The 26,123-nt window shown below is 42.8% G+C and overlaps 1 protein-coding gene across 2 annotated transcripts in view; it reads right to left on the bottom strand.

Moving 5' to 3' along the window:
- Positions 1–26,123, bottom strand: part of SSH1 (slingshot protein phosphatase 1) — a 63,970-nt gene that overhangs the window by 20,452 nt on the left and 17,395 nt on the right. Inside the window, exons 2-3 of one of the 2 annotated variants that reach the window (XM_069759619.1) lie at positions 21,470–21,507; positions 1,186–1,289 (exon numbers count right to left, since the gene is read on the bottom strand). In XM_069759619.1, the coding sequence (XP_069615720.1) occupies positions 1,186–1,289; positions 21,470–21,507 (142 nt within the window). Of the gene's footprint in view, positions 1–1,167; positions 1,290–21,469; positions 21,508–26,123 lie in introns of those variants that run through there. The other variant, XM_069759628.1, reaches the window with a different exon arrangement.

Raw genomic sequence — 26,123 nt, 5'->3', positions numbered from 1 at the left:
GCAACGAGAATGACAACAATCTGTGACGTTGCAGCGTCCTGGATAGCGATCTCGTTGTGTTTGACACGCAGCAGCGATCTGGATCCCGCTGTGCCATCGCTGGTCGGAGCTAGAAGTCCAGAACTTTATTTCGTCGTCAGGTCGGCGTGTATCGTCATGTTTGACATCAAAAGCAACGACGCCAGCAACGTTTTTACATGGAGCTAACAACCAGCGAGAACGATAAACGAGTCGCCGTTACGTCACTGGATCGCTCCTGCATCGTTCTGGAGCTGCTGTGTTTGACGTCTCTACAGCAACCTAAACAGCGACGCTCCAGCGATCGGCTCGTTGTCTAAATCGCTGCAGCGTCGCTGAGTGTGACGGTACCTTTAGAAAAGGTGCTGCCAAAGATGTTTGACACCGACTCTTTCAAAAACGGCACAAGAGCACTCGGCAGAGCCAAGATTCCCATGTACAAGAAAGTGGAGTGAGGTAGCGGTTTAGCCGATCGTTCAGCTGGCAGCCATCTAAAGTGTATGGGGGGGCTTTATTTTTATGTATGCATCTACATGCATGGATTCTCCATTTATAAGACAGAGACTATGTAATTTTTAATTGGCTCATCGATCAGATATTAAGCTGTGTATATGCAGAGACAGAAAAAGGAGCTTGCTTAGCTATTATATTGAACCAGTCAGCCAGCCCCCTTTCACATGTCATATGTTGAAATAAATGGGAACTCTTTCTTTTGCAGACTGAACCCAAAAGAGGAGTGGACTGAGACTAAACATCAGGACTGGCTGGTCAACCTAAGAAGCCGAGCTCAGTGTTTACACACAGGGATATCCTCTAGATAAAATATAAAAAAATTAAAATTACTCACACTCTATAGTAATAATGGTTATTGGCTTGATAAGATGCACATTTCTAAATTAATATCCATTCTTAGTGGAGGGGAACAAGAGATTTCTGATCTTGACCTCCCATGCATTAGCTACAGTTCAGACAATCCTGACATCATCTTCCCATGAGGTCGGCTAGCAGTATATGGGATAATGCAGAAGGTTAGGTCCTTGAACATCTGTCATGCTGACAAGCATGCATGTGATCTACCCCGAGGGATCCAAGTAACACAATTAGTAGCAAAGCCAACCTCTTGCCCGTATCCCTCAGAAAGCTGCTGACCTTACGGCCACCCCGTACCAGCATTCTTGTGCAAGTGCAGAAGACTTCTTTGTCCTTGGAAGCTATTTCCTTGCTGAAGGAAGAGGGCAGCTCCTTTCACCATGAAGAAACTGTCACTCAAGCTGAAAGAAACATATCCTGTAAGATTTACATTGCACATACATAGAAAACCATTACGACTTGTACCAGGTCTGTCAAGAAAATTGCCAGATAACATTACATTTACAGCACCGTTCTGCACTAATACTGCCTAAAAAATGCAGAAATTAATAAACCTTTACCATTTAGAATATAAAAGAGGGAAAGAAAAGGTTTATACATTACGTGCTCTGGCGTAAATCATATATTCATATAATGACAGAAAAGGTAACTTTTCATCATCCAGAACCTACAGGGACCATCGAGTCCTCAACTACCAAACATTCAGGAATATCTATGTAAAGAGATACCTTTAAGAGCATGTGTCAATCCAGACAGCATAGAATTTGGAGTACAGCCCAAAATGAAAGACCACCACAATTTCATCATTTCCAATAACACTAGCCTACAGATGTCTCCACCTACAATGGAAGTAACTTGGCTGTTGTTAATTTGGCATCACCCATGTTCAAGTGCGAGACATGTGAGCGAGGCGAAGACACGTGCATCTCTACAGCACCCAAGCAGGGGTCTTCTAAGACTCATTCCAAGTCCGATGGAAGAAAGACCTTCTCTGGAGATCTCCTGCAGCCCTGTAGCCACTGCCTCATTGCCAGACAGCCAAGCGTCCAGAGTGACTAGCTTCCCTCCCCATCTTCTCAACTTAGGGATGATGACTTCACATTTCTATAAGTCATCCTAATGCAGTATTATTAGGTCACTTCTGGGCTGGTGACTTATGAACCATTCAGATAGCAGGAAGAATAAGCAGCTCATAAAAGGATTCATCTGAAATACTATGGTGGATTACACATTGAATTTATGGTTGTATTATTATGAACCAATAATATCTTACAGATTATTGTCGGCAATCTACTATATAATTGTCTAAGGGTCACTTCCGTCTTTCTGTCTGTCCTTCTGTCACAGATATTCATTGGTCGCGGCTTCTGTCTGTCATGGAAATCCAAGTCGCTGATTGGTCGTGGCAAAACAGCCACGACCAATCAGCGACGAGCACAGTCCGGAAGAAAATGGCCGCTCCTTACTCCCCGCAGTCACTGCCCGGCGCCCGCATACTCCCCTCCAGTCACCGCTCACACAGGGTTAATGCCGGCGGTAACGGACCGCGTTATGCCGTGGGTAACGCACTCCGTAACCGCTGCTATTAACCCTGTGTGTCCCCAACATTTTACTATTGATGCTGCCTATGCGGCATCAATAGTAAAAAAATGTAATGTTAAAAATAATAAAAAAACAAAAAACCTGCTATACTCACCCTCCGTTGTACGCTGAGCCACTCACGCCTGCCGCCATCTTCCGTTCCCGGTGATGCATTGCGAAATTACGCAGAAGACTTAGCGGTCTCGCGAGACCGCCAAGTCATCTGGGTAATTTCGCAATGCATCCTGGGAATGGAAGATGGCGGCAGCCGCGCGCATATCCCAGGGGTGAGTATATAACTATTTTTTATTTTAATTCTTTTTTTTTTTTTTTTAACAGGGATATGGTGCCCACACTGCTGTATACTACGTGGGCTGTGTTAGATATCGCGGGGCTGCTATAGACTAGATAGGCAGTGTTATATACTATGTGGGCTGTGTGATATACTCCGTGGGCTGTGCTATATATTACGTGGCCACTGTTATATACTGCGTGGGCAGTGTTATATACTACGTGGCTGCTATATACTGCGTGGGCTGTGCTATATATTACGTGGCCAGTGTTATATACTGCGTGGCTGCTATATACTACGTGGGCTGTGTTATATAGTACGTGGCTGTGTTATATACTGCGTGGCCACTCATATATTGCGTGGCCTGTATTAATGCATCGGGTATTCTATAATATGTATGTATATAGCAGCCACATAGTATATAGCACAGGCCACGTAGTATTTGTCTGCTATATACTAAATGGCTCCTATATACTACGTGGCCTGTGCTATGTACTATGTGGCTGCTATATACATACATAAATACATATTCTAGAATACCCGATGCGTTAGAATCGGGCTACCATCTAGTGCTATATAGACACAAACCCCATATAGTAAAATCACTTGGTGTCCAGGGATTATAGTCTTGACATTACTAGCCAGAACTTGGTATTGCATTGCATGCCATTTTTTTGGACATTACACAATGTTTAGAACAGGACTGTAAATGCCTTACCATCATGATGAGGGTTTGGTCAAGCACCTTCATCACTACTGATATTGCCAAGTATTGCGAATCCATCTGAAAGACGTCCATTGTGCATTTTCACTGAGGCTGTCCACAAAGTACAACATCATGGCTCATCAAACTGGGAGCATGTTCCTACTCAATCTTTACATTACCAAATTGACATTTTGGTGGACAAGATGACCTAATAAAGTCTATGTATTAATTAAAATATAAGTTTTATTGCTTATGCCTACAAAAATAATAATAATAAAAAAAAAAAAATAATCACATTTTATCACCATTCATATCACTCAAAAGTGCATTCTAATTTGCCATGGTGTTGGCAGCCTCATTCATATCACAACATGCGCAGAGACCGACATCAAGCACATGAGTCCCCTGATGCAAAAGTCATTAGATTATGACAGGATGCCAATAGGCAACAGCAATAGCCGTCTCCACCACTATTCACTATGAGTATCAGGCTACCCAGTCAATAAAAGGTAAAATGGTAAGTACTAATACCCCCCAAAACATGTTTCACTGACTATAAATTTAAGTCTACTGCGACATTCATAGTTAAAAGAGTAAATAATAATACCCACCTTAATATATAACACATTGTCATCATCAGTAGTACAAAGGCATGAGCATGCCAGTAAAGGGGCTTTTTATCAATTCCCAATGCCCTCCAAGACCAGTTGCATCCACCAAAAAAGCAGAGTAGCTGTGCCCCCATTGAGCTGTCATCAATGATTCATTGGATGACAGATCAATCAACACAGAGCCAATCATTGGATGACAGATCATCACAATTACAGAGCCAATCACACACTCACGCAGCCTCTTGTGCGGTACCACCAGCGGAACACCATCGTGAAGACGCCGCCACCGCCGGGATCATCGGAATGATTCACTGACTGCTGCCATCTTTGTACAGGAGAAGCGCATGCGCAGTTTTAATGTGACCACCGCTATCTGTCTGCACAAAGATGGCGGCGGTCTGATTTACTGCGCCTGCGCAAATCACACGCAGGCGCAGTGAATCAGTCGGCTGATCCCGGCGGCAGATGCGCGACGTGCCTACAGGCAGAGGAAGCCGGTCACATTAAAGGGGTTTTCCAACGAACGAAAGTTCATTTTAAAAATTGACTGCATCTGACTATGTACGGAGCATAGCACATCTCCTGAGCAGGGGAGGAAGCAAAAGATAATAGTGGCATTACAGCAGGGGATCACAGTGGATTCATTTTGTGAAGTAAAATATTTCACTGACTGTTTTAAAAAATATATTTTACCTCACAAAATGTATCGTTTGCGATCTCCTGCTGTAATGTCAGTATTGTCTTTTGCTTCCTCCCCTGCCCAGGAGCTGTGGTATGCTCTGTGCACGGTCAGACACAGACAATTTTTAAAATTAACTTTTGTTCGTAGGAAATCCCCTTTAAAAAGCAAATATCAACATGGGTCCTCCTAAAAAGTTTTGCCAATGACAACTAAAGGAAAGCAGCAAAGGCACAATGGCGAAGACAACAAAGGGCAAATGAGACTCTTGAAGAGCAACAGCATCACTGGGACAAAAACAATGCATATAAGCATAGGCATCAAGCACATGAGTCCCCTGATGCAAAAGTCATTAGATTATGACAGGATGCCAATAGGCAACAGCAGCACTGCATGCCTGCCCCCATCATGACATGCGATAGCATCAGGCCTCCACCATCTAGTATTCAATAAAAGTTATATTTTAATTAGAAGGTGAACGCTGTTCGATAAACTGTTGCCCAAGGGCGATTTGTCAGTATATTGTTTAATGTACCACACCACTTAATGGGGTATTTTATGAAAATATATTTTGACTCGGTCCGACACTTGCCAATCAGTACTGATATCTCGGACAGCGTAGGAACACAAGGGGATTGGCGACACCCAGCTGTCAATAAAAAAAAAAAAAAAAAACTTCCAGGAGGTATAAAAGAGAGAAACAGTACCATGCAGAGATATAGGAAAAGATGCTCAATACTAGATATGTAGTAAAAAGGACATGTAAGGAGAGCTGCAAACCAGAAGTGGCCCCGCAGAGGCAAGCAGAGAGTTTCTGTCACCATCAGCATACATGAATAGCAATTATGTCAAGTCAAGAAGTATTGTAGTCAGTGGTAAGTAAAGTGGAAGCAAGCACCGAGGCTCAATCCTCCACTAGGAATTGCACTTATGGCCTCCAGTTTGACCCTTTAGCCCAAAGCATTAAACCCAATCTTAAAAGTCCGACTGTAGAAGATCTGCATCCGGTGATGTCACTGGCACTTTTCTTAAACACATTTTATATCTATATATATAAGAGGCATCGTGATTACTCGCTAATCCCACCCCCTGCACAGTAGCTCCGCCTCCCACCACATCACCACACACAATCTCGCCCCCCACCACATCACCACACACAATCCCGCCCCCCAACCCATCACCACACACAATCCCACCCCCCACCACATCACCACACACAATCCCGCCCCCCAACCCATCACCACACACAATCCCGCCCCCCCACATTACCACACACAATCTCGCCCCCCAACCCATCACCACACACAATCCCGACTGTTGTGAATTCCGTTCTTGGGCTCCCTCCGGTGGTTGTAAATGGCACTTTTGTGAATTCTGCCCTTGGGCTCCCTCTGGTGGTTTTGAGTGGAACTGCCACTCCTTGGGTTTAGCTTTAGCAGCTGCTTTCACTAATCATTTCTCCTGGCTTTGCTATTTAACCTGGCTCTAGTCTTCAGCCTATGCCACTTGTCAAACGCCAGAAGCCTGACAAACAAGATGGAAGAACTAGAAGCAGAAATATCTACAGGTAACTTTGACATAGTGGGAATAACTGAGACATGGTTAGATGAAAGCTATGACTGGGCAGTTAACTTACAGGGTTACAGTCTGTTTAGAAAGGATCGTAAAAATCGGAGAGGAGGAGGGGTTTGTCTCTATGTAAAGTCTTGTCTAAAGTCCACTTTAAGGGAGGATATTAGCGAAGGAAATGAGGATGTCGAGTCCATATGGGTCGAAATTCATGGAGGGAAAAATGGTAACAAAATTCTCATTGGGGTCTGTTACAAACCCCCAAATATAACAGAAACCATGGAAAGTCTACTTCTAAAGCAGATAGATGAAGCTGCAACCCATAATGAGGTCCTGGTTATGGGGGACTTTAACTACCCGGATATTAACTGGGAAACAGAAACCTGTGAAACCCATAAAGGCAACAGGTTTCTGCTAATAACCAAGAAAAATTATCTTTCACAATTGGTGCAGAATCCAACCAGAGGAGCAGCACTTTTAGACCTAATACTATCTAATAGACCTGACAGAATAACAAATCTGCAGGTGGTCGGGCATCTAGGAAATAGCGACCACAATATTGTACAGTTTCACCTGTCTTTCACTAGGGGGACTTGTCAGGGAGTCACAAAAACACTGAACTTTAGGAAGGCAAAGTTTGACAAGCTTAGAGATGCCCTTAATCTGGTAGACTGGGACAATATCCTCAGAAATAAGAATACAGATAATAAATGGGAAATGTTTAAGAACATCCTAAATAGGCAGTGTAAGCGGTTTATACCTTGTGGGAATAAAAGGACTAGAAATAGGAAAAACCCAATGTGGCTAAACAAAGAAGTAAGACAGGCAATTAACAGTAAAAAGAAAGCATTTGCACTACTAAAGCAGGATGGCACCACTGAAGCTCTAAAAACCTATAGGGAGAAAAATACTTTATCTAAAAAACTAATTAAAGCTGCCAAAAAGGAAACAGAGAAGCACATTGCTAAGGAGAGTAAAACTAATCCCAAACTGTTCTTCAATTATATCAATAGTAAAAGAATGAAAACTGAAAATGTAGGCCCCTTAAAAAATAGTCAGGAAAGAATGGTTGTAGATGACGAGGAAAAAGCTAACATATTAAACACCTTCTTCTCCACGGTATTCACGGTGGAAAATGAAATGCTAGGTGAAATCCCAAGAAACAATGAAAACCCTATATTAAGGGTCACCAATCTAACCCAAGAAGAGGTGCGAAACCGGCTAAATAAGATTAAAATAGATAAATCTCCGGGTCCGGATGGCATACACCCACGAGTACTAAGAGAACTAAGTAATGTAATAGATAAACCATTATTTCTTATTTTTAGGGACTCTATAGCGACAGGGTCTGTTCCGCAGGATTGGCGCATAGCAAATGTGGTGCCAATATTCAAAAAGGGCTCTAAAAGTGAACCTGGAAATTATAGGCCAGTAAGTCTAACCTCTATTGTTGGTAAAATATTTGAAGGGTTTCTGAGGGATGTTATTCTGGATTATCTCAATGAGAATAACTGTTTAACTCCATATCAGCATGGGTTTATGAGAAATCGCTCCTGTCAAACCAATCTAATCAGTTTTTATGAAGAGGTAAGCTATAGGCTGGACCACGGTGAGTCATTGGACGTGGTATATCTCGATTTTTCCAAAGCGTTTGATACCGTGCCGCACAAGAGGTTGGTACACAAAATGAGAATGCTTGGTCTGGGGGAAAATGTGTGTAAATGGGTTAGTAACTGGCTTAGTGATAGAAAGCAGAGGGTGGTTATAAATGGTATAGTCTCTAACTGGGTCGCTGTGACCAGTGGGGTACCGCAGGGGTCAGTATTGGGATCTGTTCTCTTCAACATATTCATTAATGATCTGGTAGAAGGTTTACACAGTAAAATATCGATATTTGCAGATGATACAAAACTATGTAAAGCAGTTAATACAAGAGAAGATAGTATTCTGCTACAGATGGATCTGGATAAGTTGGAAATTTGGGCTGAAAGGTGGCAGATGAGGTTTAACAATGATAAATGTAAGGTTATACACATGGGAAGAAGGAATCAATGTCACCATTACACACTGAATGGGAAACCACTGGGTAAATCTGACAGGGAGAAGGACTTGGGGATCCTAGTTAATGATAAACTTACCTGGAGCAGCCAGTGCCAGGCAGCAGCTGCCAAGGCAAACAGGATCATGGGGTGCATTAAAAGAGGTCTGGATACACATGATGAGAGCATTATACTGCCTCTGTACAAATCCCTAGTTAGACCGCACATGGAGTACTGTGTCCAGTTTTGGGCACCGGTGCTCAGGAAGGATATAATGGAACTAGAGAGAGTACAAAGGAGGGCAACAAAATTAATAAAGGGGATGGGAGAACTACAATACCCAGATAGATTAGCGAAATTAGGATTATTTAGTCTAGAAAAAAGACGACTGAGGGGCGATCTAATAACCATGTATAAGTATATAAGGGGACAATACAAATATCTCGCTGAGGATCTGTTTATACCAAGGAAGGTGACGGGCACAAGGGGGCATTCTTTGCGTCTGGAGGAGAGAAGGTTTTTCCACCAACATAGAAGAGGATTCTTTACTGTTAGGGCAGTGAGAATCTGGAATTGCTTGCCTGAGGAGGTGGTGATGGCGAACTCAGTCGAGGGGTTCAAGAGAGGCCTGGATGTCTTCCTGGAGCAGAACAATATTGTATCATACAATTAGGTTCTGTAGAAGGACGTAGATCTGGGGATTTATTATGATAGAATATAGGCTGAACTGGATGGACAAATGTCTTTTTTCGGCCTTACTAACTATGTTACTATGTAATGTTTTCTGCTGGATTCACATCTCTGCTTGGATTCTCCTGGTTTCCTGACCAGTTCTGCAAAGATAAGTTCTGGCTTTGCTCATTTCAGTCCACATGTTGTGGACTTATTGTTCTGTACATTCTATTTTTGTCCAGCTTGTCATTATGGATTTTTTCTGTTAGCTGGAAGCTCTGGGAAGCAGATTTACCCTCCACACCTTTAGTCAGGTGTGGAGATTTTGTAAACTCTGTGTGGATTGTTTTGTAGTTTTTATACTGACCGCACAGTATCCTTTCCTGTCCTATCTATCAAGCTAGACTGGCCTCCTATGCTAAAATCTGATTTCATCTCTGCGTATGTTATTTTCCCCTCCTCTCACCGTCAATATTTGTGGGGGGCTATCTTTCCTTTGGGGATTTTCTCTGAGGCAAGATAGGTTTCCTGTTTCCATCTTTAGGGGAAGTTAGATCTTAGGCTGTGCGGAGGGGTCTAGGGAGCGTCAGGTACCCCCCACAGCTATTTCTAGTTGCGCTGCTAGGTTCAGGGTCTGCGGTCAGTACAGATACCACCTCCTTCAGAGCTTGTCTCATGTTGTTCCTAAACCACCAGATCATAACACCCGACCCCCCCACCACCCACAATCCCGCCCCCCCACCCCATCACCACCCACAATCCCACCCCCTTACCCCATCACCACCCACAATCCCACCCCCTTACCCCATCACCACCCACAATCCCGCCCCTCCACCTCCCCCCACATTACCACACGAGGCTGCGTCCCCACACATTACCACACGAGGCTGCGTCCCCACACATTACCACACGAGGCTGCGTCCCCACATATTACCACATGAGGCTGCGTCCCCACACATTACCACACGAGGCTCCGTCCCCACACATTACCACAAGCAGCACTTCCTTTCTATGTAATTCAACCACTTCAGCCAAGGTAAACGTACATTTAATTGCATCCGCATTCTCCCAAACATAATGAGCCAAGAAAAGTCGCCAGGTCCATCTCACAGGCCGCAGGAAAATCCGGACAACGATGCAGTAGCTGATCGACAACAATAATATTGACAAAATCGTAGCATTGGTTATCAACAACGAACACCTGAGCAGATTGATAAGGACAGAGAGAGATATCACAAGGTTTATATTAGATAGCAATGAGTGTGCCGAGCGTTAGCTGGCTGGAAACAGCTAGTTCTTTAGTAAAGTGAGAATGAGGTAATGCACAAGTCGGCTATTTTAAGTCCTAGAACAGATATTGGCGTTGTGTAGGATGTGTCAGAATGTTTATTTCAGGACTTTTGGCCACTTTTCCCAAGAAAGAAGCTTTAAGCTTGTAAACGTGGAAAAATAAAACATGGATCTGAATTTTTTTTTGACAGGTGCATGGATTCTATCATTCAAGTGTTGGATGCTTCATCAAAGCACACAGTTTACTGAAGAGCACAGAAACATTACAATACAAGCCTTTCTCCATGTCCTATGCTACTGGCAAGGCAGCTACTCCTTTCCAAAATTCTCAAGTGACACACAATCCATTTATCATGGTATCAGGGGGTCTCAGTCACAACAACGTGACTTTATCTTCAGACATCGGCACAGTCCTGTGTTTGACACGTGAGCACAGGACTATGTCACGATGTGATTGGTGCTATGTGAAGGGGACTGGCTACCTTGCTCATTTCAATAGCCAAACCATGCCCTTCTCTGCCAACTGACACAGGAGGAGACTGGCTTAGGTACTGAAATCAGTCAGCTCCCTTCACACACAGCACTGTGTCGAGCATGGTACTGTGTTGGGAGTAAAAATATATTGGTATGTTTAATATATTGATGATGTATGGCATTTTTGTTCAAGAAAATATGCAACCAGATACAGGTCTGAAACCCAGGCAGCATAAATTAGACAAATGGCTGCCCAATTGAAACTTTGAAAAGCCGTTCTGGGGTCTGTGCGCCTCTGCTGACTAGTAAAAGGCGAGCCCCCGGCCGGCTTCTCCTTGCCCCACTCCAATTGTCTGACAGTTCGATGTATGTGCATAGAGAGAGATTTCTCAAAGGCATCAGGGCATGGAGAATGCACCCAGGACTGTATCATAGTTGTCAGCCGAGACACACAGGGGCCGATTCAACAAAGCTTTGACTACAAAAAAAAAATAGTGCAAACGTTTTGAAAATTCACAAAATTTTGAGGAACAAACATTTTGTGACTTAACATTTTCACAACAGGTTCAATCAGGTCTGACAAAATGGGCAGCACTATGGAGAACCTAAGGCCGGCTTCACACTTGCGAGTTTTACGGACGTAAGAGCGCAGAAACTACGTCCGTAAAACTCGCAAAAAATACGGCACAATTATTCTCTATGCCCCTGCTCCTATCTGCCGTATTTTACTGATCAGTATTATACGGCTTTCTACGGCCATACAAAATCGCAGCATGCTGCGTTTGTCACCGTACTGCGCAAGAAATACGCCAATGAAAGTCTATGGAAGCGTGAAAAATACGGATTACACACGGACAAGCAGTGTGACTTGCGAGAAATACGCAGCGCTGTTAGAGAGAAAAGCCGGTAATTCAGTGCGGTGTACAGTAAAATCACACTGACAGCTTACAATAGAATAGGTAGAATAAATGTGTACACGTAGAATAGGTATATATATATATATATGTCAGTGAGACACATATATGTATATATATTAATATTTATTCCAGCGCTATACAGCTTGAAAGCCGGTAATTCAATTACCGGCTTTTTCTTTCTCCTTCCTAAACCCGACATGATTTGAGACATGGTTTACATACAGTAAACCATGTCTTCTCTCCATTTTTTTTGCAGATTCCACACTACTAATGTCAGTAGTGTGTATCTGCAAAATTTGGCCGTTCTAGCTCTTAAAATAAAGGGTTAAATGGCGGAAAAAATTGGCGTGGGCTCCCGCACAATTTTCTCCGCCAGAGTAGTAAAGCCAGTGACTGAGGGCAGATATTAATAGCCTGGAGAGGGTCCACGGTTATTGGCCCCCCCCCCCCCCCCCGGCTAAAAACATCTGCCCCCAGCCACCCCAGAAAAGGCACATCTGGAAGATGCGCCTATTCTGGCACTTGGCCACTCTCTTCCCATTCCCGTGTAGCGGTGGGATATGGGGTAATGAAGGGTTAATGCCACCTTGCTATTGTAAGGTGACATTAAGCCTAATTAATAATGGAGAGGCGTCAATTATGACACCTATCCATTATTAATCCAATTGTAGTAAAGGGTTAAATAAAACACAAACACATTATTTAAAATTATTTAAATGAAATAAAAACAATGGTTGTTGGAGTATTTTATTCTACGCCCAATCCAGTCACTGAAGACCCTCGTTCTGTAAGTAAAAAAACATAATAAACCAACAATATACTTACCCTCCGCAGATCTGTAACGTCCAACGATGTAAATCCTTCTGAAGGGGTTAAAACATTTTGCAGCAAGGAGTTCCGCTAATGCAGGCTGCTCCTTGCTGCAAAACCCCGGGGAATGAGGCTAAATATAGATCAATGATCTATATTTAGCTTCATTTGCGGTGAGGCGCCATCTGCTGGATGTTCATAGATCGTGGGAACTTACCTAGAAAGCTCCCAGGCTTTCTAGGAAAGTTCCCACGATATATGAACAGCCAGCAGAGGGCGCCTCACCGCAAATGAAGCTAAATCTAGATCATTGACCTATTTTTAGCTTCATTCCCCGGGGTTTTGCAGCAAGGAGCAGCCTGCATTAGCGGAACTCCTTGCTGCAAAATGTTTTAACCCCTTCAGAAGGATTTACATCGTTGGACGTTACAGATCTGCGGAGGGTAAGTATATTGTTGGTTTATTATGTTTTTTTACTTACAGAACGAGGGTCTTCAGTGACTGGATTGGGCGTAGAATAAAATACTCCAACAACCATTGTTTTTATTTCATTTAAATAATTTTAAATAATGTGTTTGTGTTTTAGTTAACCCTTTACTACAATTGGATTAATAATGGATAGGTGTCATAATTGACGCCTCTCCATTATTAATTAGGCTTAATGTCACCTTACAATAGCAAGGTGGCATTAACCCTTCATTACCCCATATCCCACCGCTACACGGGAATGGGAAGAGAGTGGCCAAGTGCCAGAATAGGCGCATCTTACAGATGTGCCTTTTCTGGGGTGGCTGGGGGCAGATATTTTTAGCCAGGGGGGGGCCAATAACCGTGGACCCTCTCCAGGCTATTAATATCTGCCCTCAGTCACTGGCTTTACTACTCTGGCGGAGAAAATTGCGCGGGAGCCCACGCCAATTTTTTCCGCCATTTAACCCTTTATTTTAAGAGCTAGAACGGCCAAATTTTGCAGATACACACTACTGACATTAGTAGTGTGGAATCTGCAAAAAAAATGGAGAGAAGATATGGTTTACTGTATGTAAACCATGTCTCAAATCATGTTGGGTTTTAGGAAGGAGAAAGAAAAAGCCGGTAATTGAATTACCGGCTTTCAAGCTGTATAGCGCTGGAATAAATATTAATATATATACATATATGTGTCTACTGACATTATATATATATATATATATATATATATATATATATATATATATATATATATATAGGCAGTATATATATATTTTTATTTCTTTTTGGGACACATGGATCACTTCTATAGCGGTATGTTGGTTTTGCAAGCCTGCGAGAAAACCACGCAGTACGGATGCCATACGGATTACATACGGAGGATGCCATGCGCAAAAAACGCTGACACACCCTGCCTACGGAGGAGCTACGGACCACTATTTTCGGGACTTTTCAGCGTATTACGGCCGTAATATACGGACCGTATTTTCATACGCTGAGTGTGAAGCCGGCCTAAAGTGGGACAGGGGCGTAGCCACGCCTGCCTGACAATTATCAGAAGGGCCTGAGTTTTGTTAATCCCTGACGGGAGTAGCATTTCTAGCATGGCACTCAGAAGCACACGCCACTCAAAAGAGGCTCAGAATTCTTTAAGTGATATGTGCCTCCTAGTGAATTTGGCATTTCCTATGCCAGAAAGACTGGCATTGCGTGAATATGCACTACTCCAGTCCTGATGAATCGGCCCCATAGTCCCGAGATGGTTTTTCAAAGTATGTTCTCTCTGAAACATCTTCTGCTCTTGAGTCACTCACATGGTGACACCAGCCCTATAGATAAGGTTTCGGTGAGACTCTCCTTGCTTCTCCACGTAATGTGAAGCTATAATTCTCAAGGCCCTTAATCGGCCTCTCGGGGAATGCTGGGAGCTGGAGTGCCGGAGGCATCTAATGGCCGCTGTACTATACCAGCTGTTGACCAATAATTCACCATTGATCAAAAAGATCTAAAGTCACATGAAAATTAAAAACTTAAACCGAAATTGTGGTCGGGGTTCAGAACTAAATAGAAATATAACAAATGATTAAATATACTATGTGATATTTCAAAACTCGATAAGTCTAAATTAAAAAGGAACATCCCAAGTTGGAGGCACCTCTAAAAATGGAGAAAAGCCCAAATAACAGCAGATATATCCTAGTAATAATGACTGATATAGGCATAAGATATGATGGTGAAAAGGACAGCTAGGTATAACAAGAGTGGGGTAAAATCCCACAGATCTAAGGGTTAGCGACTCTGCAGGGGTCTCGGGATTATACCGCCGGCCTATGTTACCATATGGTTGGAGTCTGCCTGCCATGATAGATTCCAATTAAAAGATGACAAGCCCTGAAGCATATACAGAATAAGATCTGAAGGAGTTAATAAGATGATATTTGGCCTTCCCTGATGGTGGCCTTCCCAGTGTGTCACGTTTGATGATATGAGTCAGCAGATTACAGAGCCCCCTCTTAAGAAATGCGGTTCATTGTCCGTCTGGCTCTGACTCAGCCTCGGCAAGTGACCTTTTGAGGAAGAAATACAAAGAAAAGGGGCTGCAGAAAAAAAAAAAGATCCAGCTGTGTGGTTAAAAGAAGCACAAAATTACTAGCAGCGTTAACCTTTTCTTGGCTTGCCGCATCCATTGTAAAATATAGACCCATTGTGCTGAGCTGTAAACCTCCTGACGTCACATGCATACGTTTTGCATTAATGTGCTCTATTTTGGGACAAATAGAGAATTTAAAGAGAACACGGTTTTGTCTGAAAAAAATAAAACTAACAATTGATAGCTTCATGGGTTGGAGTGGGCACAAACTAAATGTTACGCCATGTACTCTGCCCACTGTGAAACCATGTGAAATGCGGCACTGGCTCCAGAGACCGCGAAAACGTCAAGTTTCTTGATGTTCATCTTTAACCTGTTAGATCAAGGGTCACATCATCTTGAACCAATCTGAGGAACTGGGCACAAATGAAAAGGGTATTACCTTCTGTGACGTAAGGGTACCGTCACACTAAAACGACGCTGCAGCGATACGACAACGATGTCGATCGCTGCAGCGTCGCTGTTTGGTCGCTGGAGAGCTGTCACACAGACAGCTCTCCAGCGACCCCGAAGTCCCCTGGTAACCAGGGTAAACATCGGGTTACTAAGCGCAGGGCCGCGCTTAGTAACCCGATGTTTACCCTGGTTACCAGCGTAAACGTAAAAAAAAAAAAAACACTACATACTTACATTCCTGTCGCGTCCCTCGGCGCTGTGCTTCTCTGCACTGACAGTGAGCGCCGGACAGCCGGAAAGCACAGGCCGGCCGGCGCTCACCAGTCAGTGCGGGAAGCTGAAGGTGAGGGACATGACCAGACACCGGGAATGTAAGTATGTAGTGTTTTTTTTTTTTTTTTTTTACATTTACACTGGTAACCAGGGTAAACATCGGGTTACTAAGCGTGGCCCTGCGCTTAGTAACCCGATGTTTACCCTGGTTACCAGTGAAGACATCGCTGAATCGGTGTCACACACGCCGATTCAGCGATGTCAGCGAGAGATCCAGCGACGAAATAAAGTTTCAAACGATCTGCTACGACGTACGATTCTCAGCGTGGTCCCTGATCGCAGTAGCGTGTCCGACACAGTGAGATCGTAAGGATATTGCTGGAACGTCACGGATCGTGCCGTCCTAGCGATCAAAGTGCCACTGTGTGACGGTACCCTAAGGCTCCTGTATAATTCACATGTTCCTTTCTGCAGTGCCAAACGTGTTACTATTCGCCTGTATCAGGCAACCGGAGAGGTCTACACAGAGCAACATTAGTACTTGCCAGTCCCTGCTCCGCTGCCGGCCACTACTCTCCTGTATGTGGTTGTTCACATAGAGTTAATCATAAGCTTAGATCTAACCGGTCAGTCAAGCATTTTTCTGTCCATATGGATGGGGGCCGCACAGAAAGGAATGGCGACCCATATGTGGCTTCAGGGGTGTAGGTTGCACACCCCTGTGTTAGATAGAAGCTTATGGTGGTAAATGTTCTCCCTTATGTTCACCATTTGTCAAGAATATTATTAAGGTGTGGGTTAGGGGTATAAGATCGTTTTTTGGGGGTAAAATATACATTTCTCAAAATTTTAGTTCCAAAAATGTAAAATGACAATTCCTTTAATGCACTCCATACCAGAGCAGCTATGACTGGGGTTCCCTCAGGAGGACAACCCATGTTGTATGGATGTGATACAGAAGGGTTCCTGCTCAGGACCGTCCTCTCTTAGACAGAGCTGGTGAGCAGTAATACAGGTTTCCTAGGTCACTCCAGTGAGGACACTACATTACTACCCCCGCCAGTCTACAAAGTCACTGGTCACCACAGTATTGTGCCACCTTCACAGAGGTCAATGACCGGCTGGTGGGTCACGTCTGTACATGCCATATGGAATTCATCACGTATATAATGTTTACTTTGCTTTTTTATGGAATTTACATCCTTAGAAAACCCCTTACACTAATGTATATTATTCATTGTGATCCATGATGCCCTAATGAAAAGGGCTTTAGTAGAAACTGATGCCTCTATTAACTGCACACCTAGGTATTGGTCAAATAAAGAAAAAAACATCTAAAAATCAAAGTGAATTGTTTCTGCAGGAGGACAAGTCACAAAGGCAGTTGTTGCCAAGGGGGAGTCTGCCGACCAAAGGTTTTTTCTTCCTGGCAGTAGACTATGATAAGCCCGATGTCATATATGAGTTTTGTAGACATAAACCTTGGACTTCTACCTTGCAGACATATATTTCATCCTATTAGCCAATTGTGAACATGCCTCTTATCTAGATCTGGCTTTCAGATGGAGAGACAATGGGGCCTTTACATCATTAGCCATCACATTATGGTGCCTTTATTACTTTTTGAAAGCCAGGGTTTATGATCTGTCATTGGCCACATCCGCTCTAAGCTACTCCAGAGAACAGTACATAGAGTAAATTAGTGGCTCTTAATGGGTATGTATGGCTGATTCGGTACACAGGTTTCGTGCCATTTACTAATGTACTGCTAAGCTTTAGCAGTAGGACCGCCTGCCCACCATAGCCAGGATAGGATTCCTGCATTTACACTACTAGGGGCATATTAACCAGTGTAAGGAATACAACACACACTTTGTGTACAACCCCAATTCCAAAAAAGTTGGGAAGAATGTAATGCAATGATTTTGAAATCTCTTATAGCCATATTTTATTCACAACAGAGCATAGCAACAAAATCAGAAGATTAACATTAAACATTTCTCCAGTTCATTTTAAAAGCTAACTCATTTAGAAATTGAGGACGGCAACACATGTAAAAAAAAGTGGGAACAAGGTTAACAAAGGGCTGAAAAAGTAAGTGGTACTAATAAAAAAAGAGATGGAGAGACAGTTTTCACCTAAGTCACATGACTGTATATGAAAAGAGCATGTTAGAGAGGCAGAGTCTCAGAAGCAAAGATGGTCAGAAATCTACCAATATTATCAACGGTGTCTAAAAATTGTGAAACAATTTCAGAAAAATATTACTCAATATAAAATTGCGAAGACTTTGAATATCCCACCATCTACAGCATATAAGGTCATCAAAATATTAAGAGATTCTGGAGAGTTTCTGGAGAAATCCATGTGCACAAGTGGTCAATATTGGATGCTTGTCATCTAGGGGCCGTCAGGCGGCACTGCATTAAAAACAAGCATGGAATGGGCTTCCAGAAATCACTGTCTGTGAACACAGCTCTCCGTGTAATCTACAAATGCAAGTTACAGCTACGTCATGCAAACAAGAAGCCATATAACAACACAATTCAGAAACGCTGCCATCTTCTCTGGACCAAAGCGCATTTAAAGTGGACTCAGGCAAAATGGAAAACTATCCTATGGTCAGATGAGTCAAAATTGAAATTCACTACGGTCTTGAGAACTCATTGGACCATCCAGTTTGTTAACAGCGCACAGTTCAAAAGCCTGCATCTCTGATGGTATGGGGTTACATTAAATAAGGATTTAGAACAACATATTGTAATATCTGTGCTGGCTTCTCTCCCTTTTGTCCCTGCTTTGGGCAATAGGCAGCGCCATGCCATTGTTGCCTGTGATGCGTGACAGGATCAGTCCTGTTTAATTCCTGGGACTTTTGCTACCGCTAGATCAGGGAGCTCTGGGGCTAACTATCTGTTTTTTTAATTCTCCTTTCTGAGAGCCTTGGCCTGGGTTGCCTGCTATTTAAACCCCTGGGTCTCTGACTTCCACTGCCAGTCAATTACCTTTTGCTATCCGACTTGTACTCTGCTTCTGTTGTTTTCTTGATTCCTCCAGTTTTCTTGGCTCCATGTGAATTTTGACAATTCACTTGTCTTATGATTCAGTTCCTGAAGCGACCTCTAGGAACTGATCTAGATACCTGACAATTCTTCTTGCCAGCTTGCGTCACCAAACAGCAGCCGACTCTGTGGCCCTCGCCCAGGGACCCCTGTGTAAGTCCAGATCCCTGTACATGGGTAAAAGAGTTAAGGCCAGGACAAACCCTAAGCACTGGGAAATAGAGTAGCTTGCATGAAGATTGTTCATGGTTGCCTTTTTGGAGTTGCCAGGTGACTACGAACTGTGCTCGCGTGACATATGCTCCCATCCAGACACCGCCTATTTCAGGGAAGGCCTTCATATTTCATCAAGACTGTGCTAAACCCCATACTGCATCCATCAGAGTAGTAGGCGTCACAGAATAGTTCAGGTGATGAACTGGCCGCCTGCAGTCCAGACTTTTCACCAATAGAAAACTTTTGGTGAACTATGAAAAGAAAACTCTGGCAAAGACCCAGAACTGTTGAGCAGCAAGAATCCCACACCAGCCACGAATGGGACAGCATTCCTCTCCCAAAACTCCAGAAATCGTTCTCCTCACTTTCCAGAGGTTTACAGACTACTGAAATAAGATGTGCTACACAATGGTAGGCATGTGCCTGTCCTAACTTTTTTTGAGATGTGTTTCTGCCAATTTCTGTTTTATGTTCTGTTGAGAATAACATTCGGCTGTAAAAGATTTCCAAATCATTGCATTCGTATTATCTTTACATTTTACACAGAGTCCCACATTTTTGTTTTATTGAGGTTGTAAATACATTTTATTTATGCAGTTTTAGTCATTACTACTGAAAGAAGTTGTCTTCTACAGCAGTGCTCTCTGCTCATCTATCTCCGACTTCCTACTTGATTGACAGTTTACACCGCTTGCCTGAACTGGGCACTCTCCAATGTGCCCTGCAGCTAGCTGGGATCGGGAGCAGCGCTTACAGGCACTATTGGAAACAGCTTGTAACCACTGCACATGTACGACCACCCTGAGAGGCTGCAGAGATGGCCAGTAACCTAGGCAACAAGCTGCTAACAGTAAAATTAACAAATCCTCCAGGCCTAGAAGAGGATTTTTAATAAGTAAATTGCAAAGTGGTGAGTTTTTGCATGCACACTCCAATTCTAACAATTGAGAATGATGGGAATAACCCTTTAATTTCTTTGAGATGCATCTGAAACAATGCAGTGAGAGCTGCTACTAGAAAGCCCCTCACCCATCTGCCATTCCGGAATCCATGGCGCCTTACCGGAATCCATGGCGCCTTACCTTACTATCAACTGCTGAAAAAAGAAGTATGTTTCAGACTTGGGTAGTGCATCACCCCTTTCCTGACATATGGAGGTAAAATCTCATGTTCTTGAATACTGCATTCCTTCTAACGGGATTTTTGGTGCTAATTACACATCACAAATCTGCAGCAATGCACAGTACAACACAATGGGATAGGAATTTCAAAAACCAATATAATCTTCACATTTCCAAAAAAAATCTAAAATATAAATCATAGAACAAATCTGTAGAAGTATGACGTCCTATACAGCTATGAAATGACATTTTCAAAGAGGCAATAAGCTAATCAAAATACAGATACTTTAAATTAACTTTCCATGAAGCACAAATAGAATAGTGACATAATGCTTTACTCGGAATAATAGACACAAGGCTCAATTATGTTCCCGTTCACTGCAATACTCATTTAGTAGTGACAGGCACAATACAATAAGGGACAAGTTTGTATATGTGACGTAACCTAGTGTCGCCACCTTGTGGCAATAGCAGCAACTGCAGTGCAGCGGCCACCTGATTGACTGCACGTCCAGCATATTCATTGCAGGTCAAATCCCAAGAATCAAGAAAACAAATGCCATGAAATACAGGATTGGCATCTAGCCTGGGTTTTCTACTGATGCCCATGACAGTTTTTCTTGCCTGGTCACCAGTAAGAGTTAAAGAGTTTATGTGGGACTTTGCATATTTTTTTTATCTATGGGGCCAAGAACTTACAGGCAGGTTGTAGCTAGCTACTGTACCTGCCTGGCGCCGATCTCTGGTGGCTAAGAGCAGTCACTGACCGCTCCTGTCGGCAATTCTGCTCCATCATTTCTCCTCACATCAGCTCTTCCTGCCTGATCTTCCGATGGGACATCACTGCAGACGTCATGCGGATTGACAGGGCTCCCTGCAGATAGGTAGCAGGGAGCCAGCTGTCAATCAGCATAACAATGGCAGTGATGCCATATCGACAGAGCAGGCAGAGAGAGAAGATGCTGCTGTCGAGGTGAAATCATCGGAAACTGCAGAGTCGCCGGCAGAAGCGGTCCCTGACCACAATGAGGTGGCAGAGATTGGCGCCGGGCAGAACAGATAGGTAGTTAGCAACTCCCTGCCTGTAAGTTCTTTGCCCCATAGGGACAGAGAAGCAAAGTCCTGGATGACCCCTTTAATCTGACGGCTGTGGTGAAGTAATATTGTCGCCACTTCTGCGTTAGATGAAAATGTAATATTTCCCATCAAATCACTTCATCCCTTATCTTCAGGACTACACAAGAATCACTCACCTTAGGTTTGTCTTGCGCTCTTCATCATTGCCAAACTCCTGTAGAACAAAAATTAACAAAAATAGTCAAATAATCTGTATTTTAGCATCAACTAAGTTTATTTTATTGCATTTATGTGGAATTTTTTTCTATATTCTTTTATTAGGTTTATATTTTTTATGTTTTAACTCCTTCATGACCTTGGGATTTTTCGTTTTTCCGTGTTCGTTTTTCACTCCCCTCCTTCCCAGAGCCATAACTTTTTTATTTTTCCGTCAATTTGGCCATGTGAGTGCTTATTTTTTGCGGGACGAGTTGTACTTTTGAACGACATCATTGGTTTTAGCATGTCGTGTACTAGAAAACGGGAAAAAAATTCCAAGTGCGGTGAAATTGCAAAAAAAGTGCAATCCCACACTTGTTTTTTGTTTGGCTTTTTTGCTAGGTTCACTAAATGCTAAAACTGACCTGCCTTTATGATTCTCCAGGTCAGTACGAGTTCATAGACACCTAACATGACTAGGTTATTTTTTATCTAAGTGGTGAAAAAAATTTCTAAAAAAAAAAACAATTGCGCCATTTTCTGATACTCGTAGCGTTTCCATTTTTCGTGATCTGGGGTCGGTTGTGGGCTTATTTTTTCCGTGCCGAGCTGGCGTTTTTAATGATAGCATTTCGGTGCAGATACGTTCTTTTGATCGCCCGTTATTGCATTTTAATGCAATGTCACGGCGACCTAAAAAACGTAATTCTGGCGTTTCAAATTTTTTTCTCGCTACGCCGGTTAGCGATCAGGTTAATGCTTTTTTTTAATTGATAGATTGGGCGATTCTGAGCGCGGCGATACCAAATATGTGTAGATTTGATTTTTTTTTTTATAGATTTATTTTGATTGGGGCGAAAGGGGGGTGATTTAAACTTTTATATTTTTTTCACATTCTTTTTAACTTTTTTTTTTTTACTTTTGCCATGCTTCAATAGCCTCCATGGGAGGCTAGAAGCAGGCACAACCCGATCGCCTCTGCTACATAGCAGCGATCTGCTGTTCGCTGCTATGTAGCAGAAATGGAGGTGTGCTGTGAGCGCCGACCACAGGGTGGCGCTCACAGCCACCAGTGATCAGTAACCATAGAGGTCTCTAGGACCTCTATGGTTACCATCCTGACGCATCGCCGACCCCCGATCATGTGACGGGGGTCGGCGATTACGTCATTTCCAGCCGCCCGGCCGGAAGCGGTAGTTAAATGCCGCTGTCTGCGTTTGACAGCGGCATTTAACTAGTTAATAGGTGCGGGCAGATCGCGATTCTGCCCGCGCCTATTACGGGCACATTTCAGCTGTTCAAAACAGCTGACATGTCCCGGCTTTGATGCGGGCTCACCGCGGAGCCCTGCATCAAAGCAGGGGATCTGACCTCGGACGTACTATCCCGTCCAAGGTCAGATAGGGGTAAAGGGTTTTTCCCTGAAAAAAAAAAGTTAATTTTAATCAATAGATCTTGTAATAATAATAATAAAGTTCCACAACTGGATGTGTTTAAATAAAATGCAGGATCACAGTTAATTCTTTTTGTGAGGTAAATCATTTCCCTGCCTGTTTTTAAAAAATGTTTTACCTCAAACAAAGAATGAGCTGATCATGTGCTGTCCTGTCTGTATATCATAGTAACATAGTAACATAGTTAGTAAGGCCGAAAAAAGATATTTGTCCATCCAGTTCAGCCTATATTCCATGATAATAAATCCCCAGATCTACGTCCTTCTACAGAACCTAATAATTGTATGATACAATATTGTTCTGCTCCAGGAAGACATCTAGTCCTCTCTTGAACCCCTCGACTGTGTTCGCCATCACCACCTCCTCAGGCAAGCAATTCCAGATTCTCACTGCCCTAACAGTAAAAAATCCTCTTCTATGTTGGTGGGAAAACCTTCTCTCCTCCAGACGCAAAGAATGCCCCCTTGTGCCCGTCACCTTCCTTGGTATAAACAGATCCTCAGCGAGATATTTGTATTGTCCCCTTATATACTTATACATGGTTATTAGATCGCCCCTCAGTCGTCTTTTTTCTAGACTAAATAATCCTAATTTCGCTAATCTATCTGGGTATTGTAGTTCTCCCATCCCCTTTATTAATTTTGTTGCCCTCCTTTGTACTCTCTCTAGTTCCATTATATCCTTCCTGAGCACCGGTGCCCAAAACTGGACACAGTACTCCATGTGCAGTCTAACTAGGGATTTGTACAGAGGCAGTATAATGCTCTTATCATGTGTATCCAGACCTCTTTTAATGCACCCCATGATCCTGTTTGCCTTGGCAGCTGCTGCCTGGCACTGGCTGCTCCAGGTAAGTTTATCATTAACTAGGATCCCCAAGTCCTTCTCCCTGTCAGATTTACCCAGTGGTTTCCCATTCAGTGTGTAATGGTGATATTGATTCCTTCTTCCCATGTGTATAACCTTACATTTATCATTGTTAAACCTCATCTGCCACCTTTCAGCCCAAGTTTCCAACTTATCCAGATCCATCTGTAGCAGAATACTATCTTCTCTTGTATTAACTGCTTTACATAGTTTTGTATCATCTGCAAATATTGATATTTTACTGTGTAAACCTTCTACCAGATCATTAATGAATATGTTGAAGAGAACAGGTCCCAATACCGACCCCTGCGGAACCCCACTGGTCACAGCGACCCAGTTAGAGACTATACCATTTATAACCACCCTCTGCTTTCTATCACTAAGCCAGTTACTAACCCATTTACACACATTTTCCCCCAGACCAAGCATTCTCATTTTGTGTACCAACCTCTTGTGCGGCACGGTATCAAACGCTTTGGAAAAATCGAGATATACCACGTCCAATGACTCACCGTGGTCCAGCCTATAGCTTACCTCTTCATAAAAACTGATTAGATTGGTTTGACAGGAGCGATTTCTCATAAACCCATGCTGATATGGAGTTAAACAGTTATTCTCATTGAGATAATCCAGAATAACATCCTTTTGCTTCCTTCCCTGCCCAGGAGCTGTGGTATGATCAGACCATGTTCCTGTACGGTCAGACACAGACATTACACAGTACACAGCAGGGGCACAGTTATAAGATTATCTCAGCACAGGAACATTTTTTTTAAACACATTCAATTGTGGAAGTTATTCGAATTCCAAGATATATTGATTGAAATGAGCTTTTGTTAGTGGGGAAACCCTTTTAACCCCTTCAAGACCCAGCCTATTTTGACCTTAAAGACCTTGCCGTTTTTTGCAATTCTGACCAGTGTCCCTTTATGAGGTAATAACTCAGGAACGCTTCAACGGATCCTAGCGGTTCTGAGATTGTTTTTTCGTGACATATTGGGCTTCATGTTAGTGGTAAATTTAGGTCAATAAATTCTGCATTTATTTGTGATAAACACGGAAATTTGGCGAAAATTTTGAAAATTTCGCAATTTTCACATTTTGAATTTTTATTCTGTTAAACCAGAGAGATATGTGACACAAAATAGTTAATAAATAACATTTCCCACATGTTTACTTTACATCAGCACAATTTTGGAAACAAAATTTTTTTTTGTTAGGAAGTTATAAGGGTTAAAATTCGACCAGCGATTTGTCATTTTTACAACGAAATTTACAAAACCATTTTTTTTAGGGACCACCTCACATTTGAAGTCAGTTTGAGGGGTCTATATGGCTGAAAATACCCAAAAGTGACACCATTCTAAAAACTGCACCCCTCAAGGTACTCAAAACCACATTCAAGAAGTTTATTAACCCTTCAGGTGCTTCACAGCAGCAGAAGCAACATGGAAGGAAAAAATGAACATTTAACTTTTTAGTCACAAAAATTATCTTTTAGCAACAATTTTTTTATTTTCCCAATGGTAAAAGGAGAAACTGAACCACGAAAGTTGTTGTCCAATTTGTCCTGAGTACGCTGATACCTCATATGTGGGGGTAAACCACTGTTTTGGCGCACGGCAGGGCTTGGAAGGGAAGGAGCGCCATTTGACTTTTTGAATCAAAAATTGGCTCCACTCTTTAGCGGACACCATGTCACGTTTGGAGAGCCCCCGTGTGCCTAAAAATTGGAGCTCCCCCACAAGTGACCCCATTTTGGAAACTAGACGCCCCAAGGAACTTATCTAGATGCATAGTGAGCACTTTGAACCCCCAGGTGCTTCACAAATTGATCCGTAAAAATGAAAAAGTACTTTTTTTTCACAAAAAAATTCTTTTAGCCTCAATTTTTTCATTTTCACATGGGCAACAGGATAAAATGGATCCTAAAATGTGTTGGGCAATTTCTCCTGAGTACACCAATACCTCACATGTGGAGGTAAACCACTGTTTGGGCACATGGTAAGGCTCGGAAGGGAAGGAGCGCCATTTGACTTTTTGAATGAAAAATTATTTCCATCGTTAGCGGACACCATGTCGCGTTTGGATAGCTCCTGTGTGCCTAAACATTGGCGCTCCCCCACAAGTGACCCCATTTTGGAAACTAGACCCCCCAAGGAACTAATTTAGATGCCTAGTGAGCACTTTAAACCCTCAGGTGCTTCACAAATTGATCTGTAAAAATGAAAAAGTACTTTTTTTTCACAAAAAAATTCTTTTCGCCTCAATTTTTTCATTTTCACATGGGCAGTAGGATAAAATGGATCAT

Source organism: Ranitomeya imitator, chromosome 1 (genome assembly GCF_032444005.1).
Source record: "Ranitomeya imitator isolate aRanImi1 chromosome 1, aRanImi1.pri, whole genome shotgun sequence".
NCBI classification, from domain to species: domain Eukaryota; kingdom Metazoa; phylum Chordata; class Amphibia; order Anura; family Dendrobatidae; genus Ranitomeya; species Ranitomeya imitator.
This window is presented reverse-complemented; position numbering and strand designations above follow the sequence as displayed.